Source organism: Chroicocephalus ridibundus, chromosome 7 (genome assembly GCF_963924245.1).
Source record: "Chroicocephalus ridibundus chromosome 7, bChrRid1.1, whole genome shotgun sequence".
Lineage (NCBI taxonomy): Eukaryota > Metazoa > Chordata > Aves > Charadriiformes > Laridae > Chroicocephalus > Chroicocephalus ridibundus.
In genome coordinates this window covers 24,082,698-24,096,126 of record NC_086290.1, presented here as the reverse complement: position 1 = coordinate 24,096,126, position 13,429 = coordinate 24,082,698, and the positions used below count along the sequence as shown (strand labels likewise).

The 13,429-nt window shown below is 47.7% G+C and overlaps 1 protein-coding gene across 1 annotated transcript in view; it reads left to right on the top strand.

The window, feature by feature from the left end:
• The first annotated feature begins 4,965 nt into the window (after positions 1 to 4,965).
• The window catches only part of NDUFA10 (NADH:ubiquinone oxidoreductase subunit A10), a 41,409-nt gene continuing 32,945 nt past the window's right edge, over positions 4,966 to 13,429 (top strand). Inside the window, exons 1-5 of the mRNA XM_063341874.1 lie at positions 4,966 to 5,122; positions 6,201 to 6,369; positions 6,958 to 7,173; positions 7,986 to 8,072; positions 10,849 to 10,970. Coding sequence (XP_063197944.1) covers positions 5,042 to 5,122; positions 6,201 to 6,369; positions 6,958 to 7,173; positions 7,986 to 8,072; positions 10,849 to 10,970 — 675 coding nt within the window. The 5' untranslated portion in view covers positions 4,966 to 5,041. The remainder of the gene's footprint in view (positions 5,123 to 6,200; positions 6,370 to 6,957; positions 7,174 to 7,985; positions 8,073 to 10,848; positions 10,971 to 13,429) is intronic.

Below are 13,429 nucleotides of genomic sequence, written 5' to 3'. Positions count from 1 at the left end.
TCTCAGTGGCAGGCAGGGCCGTAGGAAGGCAGTTTCCAGAGCCCGTGGACACCCCGGGTTTGCGAAGCGCGCACACGGTCTCTTGTTCGGCCAAAGCCCTCCAGCCCCTCTTTGCCCCCAGTGCTGTCCTGGACCTCTCCTCCCCAGCTCCTACAAACCCCAGAGTCTTTGCAAGGCAGCTCTCCATTGCTGTCCTACACCTACTGCTGGCTTTCCTCTGGGGAAAAAACACCTGATTTACCTCTTTCCACCCACTGGGGGTGGACTTTGTGTCAGAGATGGAGCAAGACCTAGAGCAGTTTTAAGGAAACTGGCTTCGTAAGGCATCTCCTGCAAGGCAGAATCAGGCGTGGGGCACTACACGTGTTTCAAGCCTAAAAATGAGGTACCCTCTAGGGGTGTCTGCTGAATGCTGCAGGGAGGGGGCTGTAAATGTCCTACCTGAGCTCCAGGCCCCAAAATCAGGTGCCTGGAGCTGTACTGGACGAGAGGCAACAGCTATACCTGTTTTCTCCCTGCTCACCTGCCTTGGGTTGCATCATACATGGGCTCACAGAGGTCTTGGTGGGAAGGGACCTCTGCGGGTTTTCAGTCCAGCCTCCCACGTGGCGCAGGAAAGGCACGAGGCACGAGCGTCTGCGGGTTTATTCCAGTTTGCCTGTATTCTTCTCTCCTGTAAACACGTGGCTGGGAATAAGTGATGTGTGAAGGGCGATAAAAGTGCCTAAACGTAATCAGGGTAGCAGAGGGACAAACCTCCACTCAGCAAAAATTGGTAGCCCTGCCTTGTCTTTGACGATACTCATCATCTCCAGCAGACAGCTGGAGGTCAAAAATCTGTTACTGGCCTTCAGCAAGGCACTGATTTTTAACCTTCTCTGCAAGACATGGCAGAAAGGACTTCTCTTGACCAGTTCAGAAGGCATGGAGATGCTCAAGCTGAAAAGGACAAAAATAACTCGTCTCTAATATTGAAACAGGCCCGGTGTGTCACTGAGCATTTGCTGTGCTCAAGACTCAGTGCTCAGCATTCACTTCCATCCCAGCTCCCTGCCAAAGAGCAACGAGAGCTGGGGGCAGGATGAGCCACGGGTGCCCTCCCGAAAGGAGCGCCTGGGGGAGGAGATGGTGTCAGCATGGGCAGCCTCCGGTAACGGCCCCGGGCAAGATGATCTAAGGAGTATGGTTCAGCCTGGGGGAGCCTAGGAGCAGCAGGAGATGGAGGCCAAAGAAGAGACAAGGCTGCAGTGTAGATCCAAGGTCCATCTGGGAGACATGACTGGGCAAAAGGCTACCTGCAGCGTAGGTCCAAGGTCCACCTATGCACAGGGAGGTTAGAAAGGGACAGAGATAGGTAAAGGTACAGCCCAGGACCTAACCTTGGTGCTTGGGGCTGACAATAAATGGAGCCTACAGAGCCACAAGCAGAAAGTGAGGTTGGCCAGGGCCACTAAGACCTGCTGGTGTTTGCAGAGCCCTGGTAGATGGTCCACCAATATCCCTCATGGAGAGAGGTGTCCCTTAAGAAGTGCTGTGGGTGCCGGGGGTCACCATGGGGTCAGGGTGACACAGAGCCAGGGCAGGGACATGGCATGGGGGCTTGGACCTGGGACAGAGATGAGGAGTCACAAAGATGCCCCAGAGGCTGGATGGGGAGGGGGTGGGAGTCAATGCTGAGGAGCCCCAGGGCTGGAGGTAGTTATGGAGCACAGGGTCACAGGCAGGCAGGGCTTGGGTGAGTGAAGGGGAGCAAGATCCAGGGGCCCCACAGGGGCAAGGCCCTGCAGCATCTGAGGGCCAGGGCTCATGGTGGAGGCAACGAAATGATGAGCTGTGAGCCAAGGAGGACCGTGGCACATGCCCCACAGCCTCCGCCAGATGAGGTTCAGGACAGGGTTGAAGCACGGCCATCTCCCCGGCAGCACTAATGAGGAGCTGCTCTGCTCACCCACAGGTGATACAAGTGCCCAAGGAGAAAACAGACTGGTGTCTTATCTGACAGTTGAAACCAGGAAATAAATAGACGAAGAAATCTGATTATTGGAGACTGGTCACAGGTTAGGGAGCAGCGCCAAGCCCTGCCACGTCAGCAGAGCATTGCAGGGACTAACCCTGCAGGTGACAGCAATGGTTTTCTGCCCACCCAGCTCTCCAAGCTGTCCTGGAATGGCAGTGGACATGCTCTGCAAGGCAGCACAAGCCAGGACTAAGCCTCCACTTGCTCGCTTTTCTGCAGGAGTTTCTTTTCCAGCAAACCAAAGAAACCCCAGCCCAGGGCGTGTGGTCCTAAGTACAAAGGAGACACCTGGTATGGGGCACAGGTGTCCCCTCATGTCTCCTTGATCCTTCTTCTTCCTCCCCATTTATTTCAACAAGGCATTTCCAAGATCTCAAAGCTCAGTCAAGAGCTGAGCATTAGAAAGCCACAGTCTCTGATTCATTCAGAGGTTTCTCTGCTGTTTTCCACTCCTTCACCAACACTGGAGGTCAGGCTGGCTGGGCGGATGGATCTTTCCAGACACAAAGCTCTCAATGCTTCCTGAAGCAGACCGGTTTCTCCGGCGGTCCTGTTGGCAAACATGGAGCTCAAAAACAAAAAAGGAGAGGAAGCAAAACTGCCCACATGGTTTCCAGCAAGCATGCGTTGCAGCGGTACGGAGGCAGGAGCAGCGTCTACAGAGATGCTTTGAATGTGATACCTTGAGATGTCATCAGCCATTCTGAGACTCTCCAGCGAGCCTTGGGCAAGATGGGGACTTGGTGGAGCTCATAATACGGCTCCGTGGGACAAGCCATGGTGGCAGGCAGGCAGAAAACAACTTTCCTTGAGCATTACCCAGCCCCATCTTGTGGCAAGGACCAGCAAAACCTCCAAGAGCAGCAGCAAGGTTTGCCACTGCCACGTCTGCCTGCTGTGTGGGCATGAGAGTGGTTTCCTGGACGTGCCTTCTCCTGCCCTATGTGCCTGGTTAAGGCATGCCCTCTCCTCCAGCATCCCCCATCCCAGCCGCAGGCAGGAGTGGCAGGGTTGGCCCGAGCTCTTGGCAGCTCCAGCACGTGCACGTGTCCTCAGCTGCTGTCATCTGAGCCCTGAGCCTGAGTGGGCTGCGGGGTTTGTGCAAACAGGCTGGGCACGTCTTGACTGCAGAAGCACACGTTGCTGGGTTATCACGCATATACTCTCTTTGCCACCTCATTGCGGTCTCCGTTCCTGGTCCACCTTTCATTTCTGGAGGCCACCAAGGTAGCTTACCACCTTCGCTACTGAAGGAGGCTGAGGGAGCTCTGCCACAAGCAGAGAACAACGGTGAGAAGCACCAGGGCATCCTTCTCTCTGCACAGAGCAATGGGGTCCTCTCTCCGTGGTGGTTCCCCACCCCAGGCTGGGAGCAGCTGGCATCACACAAGGGATGACAAATGGTGGACCTTCACCATCCTTTTCTTTGAGAACAGCGAGAATCCATACAAGAATGGGATCACTCAAAGGTGCCAGCGTGGAAGGTGTTACACTGTCCCCAGCTAGCAATAGCTGGCAAACTCAACCCAAATCGAAGGCCCCAAGCACAGGGTGGGAAGTGGTTTAGATTGGGAACTGCAAACTGTCCCAGATCACCGGCTCCCATAGAGCTGGAGAAGGAGGTAGATATTGATTTCCACCTCTTTGGCTTTGTATATCTGGCATGGTGTGGAGAGCCAGACACAGGGGCCTTCCTTCTAACAGTCAGGCACCCACCAGTCTGGAATGGGGAGCGGTAGTCCTGCCTGCCCCGGTAAGAGAGGGGACAGGAATTGGGGTTGCCTTTGATGTCCCCGGCCAGCAATGAGGAGGCAGGGGCAGCACACGAGCTGCATCCTTCACATCCGATGTGTCCGCTCGCATCCTATTGCAGCCGAAGAACCAGGAAGCAGTTAATTTGCAGTGAGCCGCGGCTTGCTTTCCTAAAGCCCAAGCCCTGAACTTCCCACTCTTCCTGACTCACGGAACCAGTGAGAAGCTTTGGCACGAGACCTCCCATCCCTTTCAGCCGAGGGGTCACCGAGGACATCTGTGCAGCAGTGTCATTGTCCCACCACCAGTTCTCCTCCCAGCGCCTTGGGACTTGCCTGGGGAACAGTATTTCCCAATGTCCCAGTTTGAGCAACACAGGACTAACTTCTCTTCTAATGCTGGGGAAAACTGCACGGTTGGAAGACTCTGGTATCTGAATTTGTGAAAATATTCACTTCATAGCCAGCTACACTCTGTGGGATTCAAGGACTCGTTTTCAAGCCCTGCCAGGTGTGGGGATGAGGAGGAGCGAGACCTGGGCACTTGACCCATGCTGGCCAACAGGGTTATTTCCTACCACGAATGTCACATTCAATATAAATCAGACAGTTTGCTGCATAGTTCGCTCTCTCCCCTGATGGCGATGATCCTGAGCACTCCTTGCCCTGGTGCCGCAGCCCTGAGCCCTTCCCTTCCTCCCGAAGCCTCAGCGCTCAGTGTCCCACATTTGCTGTCCCCTGCTGGGACTGTGCGGCTTCCTGCTGATGGAGCGGGCTGAGTATAATCCTTGTATATTTTATATTAGTGTCGGGATCAATACTGGTTCGTCAGTATTATCGTTAGATATTTAGTCTTATCCTGTTAAATCTATTTATATTTCAGCCCTCATGTTTCCTTGTTTTTCCGCGATTCCCCTTCCCGGCTGGGGAGGGGTCACCGGGTGAGGGAACACCTGTCTGAAGGGCAGTAAGTTGCTGCGGGTTCTCCCAAACCATTAACGCCCTCGGAAGTGCCTTTCTCGGGCAGGGACGCCACGGTTTGGGGACACAGCGCGACAGCGGCCCCTGCCACCTCCCTGCGCGCGCTACCTGTGTGTGTCCGTCCCCCCCCCGTCAGGGGGCGTGGCCTGGGCGACGGGGGCGTGGCCTGAGCGACGGGGGCGTGACCACTCATTCCCTCATAGCCCCCCCGCAGGCTTCTTCCGTGACGTCATCACTCAGCGCCCGGCCGCTTCCGTCGCGGTGGGGCCGGCGGCGTCTCCTGGGCTCCGCCATGTCCTTGTGGCTGAGCAAGTTCGGCCCGACCGCGGCCGCCGCCGCTCGGGGCCGCTTGGGGAGCGCCGTCCTGCCGGCGGTGAGCGGGGCCGGGGAAGGGGGAGGTTCCCCGCGCCTCAGCTGTGGTTCTCTCGGCGGCGGCGGCCGCCCCTCGGCGCGGCCGGTCGGGCTCACCTTGGGGTGCCCGGGCCCCTGCGGCCTCCCCGCGGAGCTGGCGGGGGCTGTGCCGGTAGCGCCCTCTCTCCGCGCGTTAGGGGCCCCTGAGCCGGCCTCTGCTCGCCGTCTGTGCCCGGGGGGGCCTTGTCTCCGGGGAGCCTTGGGGAGGGCCCAGCGGCGGGGGGAGGCTGGGCTGGGCTCCTCCCGAGAAAGGGACATTCCCAATGGATGAAGGCAGGGGCTTTGGAGAGGAGGCGAGCTTTAAGGTAGGGGCTCAAGTAAACAGCTGAGGCCAGAGCGAGGTGACCCAGTGACCTTCAGCTTGTGAATGTGATCTTTGGCAGTGCAAGCAGAAGAATATTAAATAAAATCTCACATTTTGCTCAAAAAAACTTTAAATCTCACTATATTGCTCAAAATAAGGATTATTTAGGTTTTACCAAGGGCTCTGTGCGGCTTTGCTGAGCAGGGTTCAATAAGGTACTGCCTTCAGCTTCACAGGCCAGGTGAGTATTTCTTTTTGCCTTTGTCCAGAAAGGAGGCTGTTACTGTCCTGAGAGACAGGGAGAGAGTTTAATGTTAACATCCACTGAACAAACAAAAAACACAAGTAAAAGCCTGCTGTGGAATCTCTCTTGGGAACGCAGGGCATGTCGTATGTCTGTGGCCTTCAGTAAGTCAGGGAAGTTTCAGTCGTTGTAGATTTAGAGCAAAGAGTTTGGGCAGAGCAGCCCTGCTTCAGGCTTTAGCCACACTGAAAATTGGTTTCATGGTTTCTGGCTTCTCAGCCTTGCATTTCATAAACAGTTTCTCAGCCCAAATACTGCTTCAGTTGCTGAGCTGAAATGGCAGTGCTAACTTTACTGTATGAAAATTCCTTGTATTAGATGTGCAAGTGCGTATCGTCTGGCATGTGCAGAAGATCTGAAAAAGCTGTACTTTAAGGATGCCTAGTTCGGCTAAGAACTGAAATAGGCTAATTTTGTTGTGTTTTCTTTCAGGCAAGAATTCATATCAGCCCTGAGCAGAACTTGCAGTATGGCTGGCTTGCTTATATGTTGGGAGACAGAGCTACAAAAAAGTTTACTGAATACAGCAAAATCTTTACGGTGGAGGGAAATTTATCTTCTGGGAAGGGGAAGCTTGCAAAACAAATAGCAGAAAAACTAGGTACATCTTTATTTTATCTATTTCTCTGATAGTTAATAGAATTTAATGGTGTAATTGTGGGTCTTGTGTAAAGAAAGATAGTTCACCAAACCAGCAATTCTTGACTGGCAAATTATTAGTTAGGCAATACTGCTGTTACATGGAAGGCTTATAGATAAGGGGAGAATAAAATGTTGGTGAGGTCTGAGATGAGGATAGGATGCTCGTCAGATCTGTAGGATGAAATTTCAGTTCTAATGAAGTCAGTTTGCTTACTGAGCTCCTAGCTCTGGTGGAGTCACTGAGCACCTTCAGAGTTAAGATTTTCCGCATGGGTGTGTGCAGAGCATCACGGTGATCAGAGGATTGGTGGCAAAATGATTCTGTTTGGAATGATAGCTCAGCTCTCGCTGGGGTGGTGAAAGGTGGCAGTATTTCAAATTAGGGTTTGTCTGCCCTTTGTGACGTGATTGACCAAAGGACTCTGTGCTGTTGTCAAGAGCTATTTAAAGTATAGCTATATATTTTAATTAGATTAATAGATGTTTACTGTAAATGAACAAGACATTATTTTCTTTGGTACTCTGTGTTGGTTTTCTTTTTTGTCAGGAATGAAATATTTCCCAGAAGCAGACATCCACTACCTAGACAGAATCACGGGAGATGGAACCCTGCTGCATGAGAAATTTAATGGTTTCTGTAACCTAGAGAGGTTTTACAATGATCCGAAATGCCCCGATGGACACTCTTACCGACTGCAAGCTTGGCTGTTCGGTAACCGTGTTTTGCAGTATGCTGATGCGTTGGAGCATCTGCTGACCACAGGTTAGATTTCACAGTAAACTTCACTTATAAATTTAACTTCTGAATACGAGTTGCGAGTAGGCTGTTTTTAAATGCTTGCTGGTATCTGTGTTTTAAAATGAAAGGTTCTTAAATTGTTAAGCTCTTTTATTTTTTTCCCTCTTAATGAGTGCAGGTTAACAGCTCATTTAGAAAAGTACCTTGCACGTTTTCTGTTAAAACAGTATCTTAAATAATTTCTAGCAAAGGAAATACATACCAGGTATCAATTTCATTACTTTTAATTTGGCAATCTTTGATGATTACTTTCAAAAAGACACTTTAAACTTACCAAGATAGCTGTGAGTTGTACAGCCTCTTAAAAAATCTCCATAGACTTAGTTCCTGATGGTGTTTTTAGTTCAATCTTTTTGATTTCATTAAATACTGTTTTGTGGCGGTGTTATTATTATTTGAGTGTCTTCTGGTGAAAAAAGATTTCCTATACCAACACTGATTTACCTGTTGCTTGTACTTTCATCTTTTTTAGAAAATACTTAAGAGATGTGAATGCCAGAAAGTTTTACGCATGTTTAAATGTACTCCTTAAATATACTAATACTTAACCACTGTAGTGATAGGCACAGTAGGAGAATATATGGGTGAGACAGGCATGTTCAGTATGCGTATCCAGTACGTTTGTCCAAGCCAAAACCTTGCTCTTTTGTTTTATTTAAAAATTCTAGGAAAGCATTCAGAAAATTGACTGTAAGAGCAGTATTGTCTTTCATTTTAAATGTTGCTGCCAACAGTCTCTTTAAGCCTTGCTGACTGGAGCCTACTTTCAATTGCAGGACAAGGTGTGGTGATGGAGCGCTCTCCTTACAGCGACTTTGTGTTTCTGGATGCGATGTTTAAACAAGGCTACATTCAGAAACGATGTAAGTTACTTGCATGCAAAAGGAAGTTATTTTGCCATAATCTGTCAGAAGTGTAGCAGTCTTTGGGTACTTAAAGGGGGCCTACAGAAAAAGTGGAGAGGGACTCTTTATCAGGGAGTGTAGACGAGGGGTAACGGTTTTAAACTGAAAGAGGAGAGATTTAGATTAGATATTAGGAAGAAATTCTTTACTGTGAGGGTGGTGAGGCACTGGAACAGGTTGCCCAGAGAAGCTGTGGCTGCCCCATCCCTGGAGGGGTTCAAGGCCAGGCTGGATGGAGCTTTGAGCAACCTGGTCTGGTGGGAGGTGTCCCTGCCCAGGGCAGGGGGTTGGAACTGGATGATCTTTAAGGTTCTTTCCAACTCTAACCATTCTATGATTCTGTGATTTGAAACATGGATGATAGGACAAATCTGCAACCTCAGCAGATTTGCAGGTGATGCAAAAGTGGGCAGGTAATGGTTGGGCGCACCATATGTCTTTGGACCCCTGGAGAAATGGCTGGATGGTAACCTCATGAAGCTTGACAGAAGGGAATGCGAAGTCCTGCACCTCAGAAGGAACACCTGCAGGGACTGGTATATGCTGCAAGCCAACTGGCTAGAAAGTTTTGCAGGGGAGGACCAAGTTGAATGTGGGACAGCAACGTGCCCTTGTGGCAAAGAATGCCATGAACATCCCAGGTCTTGCATGAAGAGGAGTGTTGTTAGCAGGTCAAGGGAGGTGATACTAAATCTGGAGTGTTGTGCCCAGTTCTGGGCTACCGGTTGAAGAAAGACAGGGACTTACTGAAGCGAGCCTGGCAAAGGGCCATGAAGGTCACTAAGAAGCTAGAGCATCCTGTGTATGAGGAGAGGCTGAGAGCGCTGGGATTTTTTTGGCCTGGAGAAAAGAAGACTCAGGGGGATGCATATAAATACTTGATGGTATTTATGTGTATAAATACTTAATGGGGAGTAGTATTGGATGGAACCAGTCTTTTCTCATTGGCACCTAGTGAGAGGACAAGAGGCAAAGGGCCTCTTCTGATTCTGTGGTTTGGGGTTGTGGGCGCTGAGCTCCTGAGCAGCGCAGTGTTACTGTGCCGGTGCCTTGTGGGCAGACGCATGGAGCCTCCATCCCTTGGCTAGGAATGCAGCGGTTACGTGACATCCGTAGGAGACCAGCCACAGCCGAAACATGCGCATTTACAGCTGAACAAAAGTTTAAAAGTCTGTAGAAAACAACTGTAAAGCCCAGTCATCAGCTGACACATTAGTAAGCTGCTATGGAAATTCTTGTTTCTGCCTGTTCTTGGCAAATCTGGTATTTTGGCTACTCCTGAGGTGAAGACAATTGTTTCCCTGACTGCCTTGTGTTTCTGCCATTTTGTTTGATTTGGCTTAAATTTAGGAGGTGTATGTTTCTCTTTTTAACACCTGCTGTAAGTTGCAACTTCTTGCTGAATGAGTTTGAGAGCTGGTTGTGATGAACTGTCTTACTGTTTTTGAGTTGGTGAGGCAAACAGAGCCCAGCAACCCACCATTTATATTTAATATAAAATTCCAACAACAAGCAATGGATTGTACTGAAATCCTTAAAAAGCAAACATTTTGTTTTTTGAGAGGTACTGCTGCTTATTGTGGTGCCAAGCACAGTGGGCTTTAAATTTTTTCATGAACTGTTTGAATTTGAAAGCCTGGCACTATGTTTCTAGCTAAGCTGATGAGCCGTATTGAGGAAAGCTTGCACTTGAGCTATGTTTGATGGAGCTGGTGCAACTTAAATTTGAATAGATGCTTCCCCTGAACCTCTGTGGCTTCCTAATCACCAACTACTCCCCCAAAAATGCTTTAGACTATTGATGTGGTAGAAGAATCCAGTTGCGCAGACATGACCAACTCCTCTCAGATACGCTTTTTTCTGTATGGGAAGGTGAGGTCCTCCAGTCCTGTCCTCCAAAGTGGAGTCTGGTGGTTGTGTTCTTGGAGAGAAGGTCTGCTGTTGCTCATGTAGAGCACGGAGCTATTGAGTAACAGTAATGCAGAGTAGTCCTCCAATACAGGTGAAGAGAGAAACCGCTGGGTTGGTGACCTCTTGAAATATTTGCTTTACCTCAGCGGGATTTTGCGTATGCATCGGAGGACAAGGCAAATGCCTTCCTGGTCCTTCGGCTTCCCCCCGTGGTGGGAAATAGAGTACTTCTTGCAGAATCTTCTTGAAGCATGGAACTTTTTTCCCTTGCTATGCTGTCAGCTTTGTGGTAGGACAGGGCTGTTTATTTTGCGTGTGAAACTGTGTCAGAAGGCAGCCCCAGCTAGTTGTCACCTCAAGTGACCCAAGTGCTGCAGTACCTCCCTGATATTTTGAGAGGCTGTCTCTAAACAATGGTTTCTCTAAACTTAAGTCAGAAATAAATCCCCACTTTGATCTGATTCATATATCTCAGTGCATGTACCTTTTTAGTTTAATTGTGTTTTACTTTCTGTTTCTGGAAGATTGTTAATTCTAAAAACTTCCTGAATCCTATTTGAGGAAAAACCTTACCTAAAGTTGCTGCATCAGCCAGGAAGAGGAGACTACAAATACAAATGAGGGGAATGTGATTGATTTGCAAATAGAATATGTTTACCAAATGCAGGAAAAAACACTTGAAGAAATGATTGCAGATTCATTACCTGATAAATTTGACTTTAATGCTGTTCTTATTGTACTTGTCCTCATTTGCAACATGTGTATGTGTTCAGCTGGGCTGCCTTTAGCTTTCTGGTGTGCTTGGTTTTGGTTTTTTATACAGGTCTCGATCACTATAAGGAGATCAAAGAAGTCAGCATTTGTGAATTCCTGCAACCTCACTTGGTCATTTATATAGATGTACCCGTCCCAGAGGTGCAGAAGAGGATTCAGGAGAAAGGCAAGGTAACTTTATCTCTTGCCACTGTTACTGCCTGTTAATATCTGCTTCAGTTGTGCCCTTACGTGTGAGTCCTGTGGGGTTTCCTGCAGAATTCTGCTTCTGAAAAGCTTCTTGTCCTCTTAGGTGTAAGAACTGTGTGTTGCTGATGACTCTATGGGTATTCTGGTACGCTTGCTCTAAAAAAAGCAAAAATCAACTTTTTTTGATTGCATCAAAATGCTGTCGTTTCTGTAATGAGAAGCTCTGTAAAAATCATCTGTCCTTAAAAAAGAGCCTTTGTAGCTGTTGTTTCAGGAGTCGTGTCTGTGCAATATGCTTCTTGTGGCATTCTTTAAGATTCTGTGCTGCGCAAGTGCCAAAAACCCCAACTGGCCGTCCCCTTCTCCTGCTTCCCCAGTTGACTGCTGTTTCGGATCTGTGTTGATGTTAATGTGTGGGTTGCTTGTGATCAGCAAGTTCAGTAACTTTCTGAAATTAAGAAAATTGCTGCTTGATGCTTTTGTGTTAACACGGCAAAACCATCAATTTTAAACTTAAAACCAATTTTATGTAGATATTCCATGATATATAAAAGCCTGGCTAATCTAATATAAAGTTGATAAGAAATACAGTTGCATCTTATCACTAGTGCAACTGCAATCTGGTCCGAGCTCATGGTAGGTGATTCTTACCTATTGTTGATCTCTGACAGTTTTGGAACATTCTCGCTTTTGCTCTCAAAACCCTTCGAGAGTGGCATAGTTTCTCTCCAAGATGTCTTTTTCTAAGTCAAGGTACTGTTAAAAAGAAAAGAAACTTAACTTAATTATGCAGTATTGTCTTCAAATTACCTCTCATTATATTAGTGTAGTGGATTACTGGGTTATTGAAATATTCTTGTACCAGAAAAGCTATAGGCTACTTCTGTATATTGACTAATCTAAGGTTTTTGGTTTGGATTTTTTCTTCCCCCTTCTGTGATATTTGGACATGTGCTTGTAACTGTTCTCAGACGTGTTACAAGGATTAAATGATGTTTACCCTCTTCAAAGGCTAAGGGAAATAATTGTAGTTAAGTATTTAACTATGGAAAGCCTGATAGATGCAAAGAAAAATTTCATTTATTATTACTAAAAAATTCTCAAATCTCTGAAATGCTTGGTGATGCCTGCTCTTCTCAAAGCATATATGTTAGTGTGCTAAGGTGAGCTAGTAGCGTTTTGTTTTACAGTTTCCTGCCCTTTTAAGAGGGAGTCTGGTGATTACCGAAGAGAAGGGACTTGAGTTGTAAATGGAAGGCTGCCCTTGCTGCTTCGTGATCTGCCTGGCCTGAGTTGCTTAGTCTGTGGTTGAACGACTCTCCTCTTCTGCCCTCCGGCAGTTTAGGCCATGACTGAATGTGTGTCTGTGCCTTAATGAAATAGATACTTCTGTATAGGAAAATCATGGCTTTTTTGGTTTAGCAACTTCAGTGACAGACGCTTCTTAATGTAACTTGAGAACCTGCGAGTTCTTTGCCCTTGTGAGCAAAGAGGTGGTGTCATTTTTGAGACGTTCTGGCAGAAATTGCTGGTGCAGCTGTAGCTTCCTTGGGGCAGCGGCACTGCTGAGCACTACTGCTTGTTTGGAGATTGTACTTTTGGGAATTCTGCCTTCGTGGTGGGTGGAGTGTTTCATTAGTATTCAGTGCGCTGTTGTTGCAGGGCACTGGAAAAAGAAAAACCCTCCAGTAGGCCCAGCAAGCAGACATGCAGATCCTTCCAACATAATGGGCATCTTGGATGAACGTTTCCAGCAGGAAATGTAATTTAATTTTAGGATTGAACTGAAGGAACACATGGTAGATTAGAGAAATTCCTGACACTTTGCAAATGTGTCATTAAAGGACACTGTGTAGAAGATAAACTGTTTAACAGCAGGTATGATATCCATGAAATTTCAAAGAAAGATTTTGGAGTGGCTGGTTGACCATGCACTTGTCTGAAACTATGGAAATGTTTGCACGTTGGCCCTCTCGTTGAAAAGGCGGACTTGGACAATCTTCTGTTTTCTGGATGATTATATATAACTTCCTTGAATGTGCAAGTAGCTAGGACTGATCAGTCCTTGGAATGCTAATCTTTTTGAGGCTGTTGATGAATGGTTCTCTTAGTTTATGCAAACTCAGGGGAAATTAGGTGTTCCTGTAACAAACTGAAATAAATTGGAAGAAAGCTTTTTCACTTTCATATTCTTCTGTTTAACCTCCCTTTCCCTTTCTAGATTCCCTGACATATCAGAAGAATCTTACTCATGGCTAATCATTAAAACCGTGGACATAACAGTACAGGGCAAAGCAGTGATTAATGTAAACTGACTTGTTCCTTAGAGTACTCTAGATATTTAATGCCATCTAAGAAATTCTGAACATCCTAAATATCTCAATTCTTGAAACTTTCATTAATATTTATGTGGTTCACTTGGATGTTTGACTGCTAATACA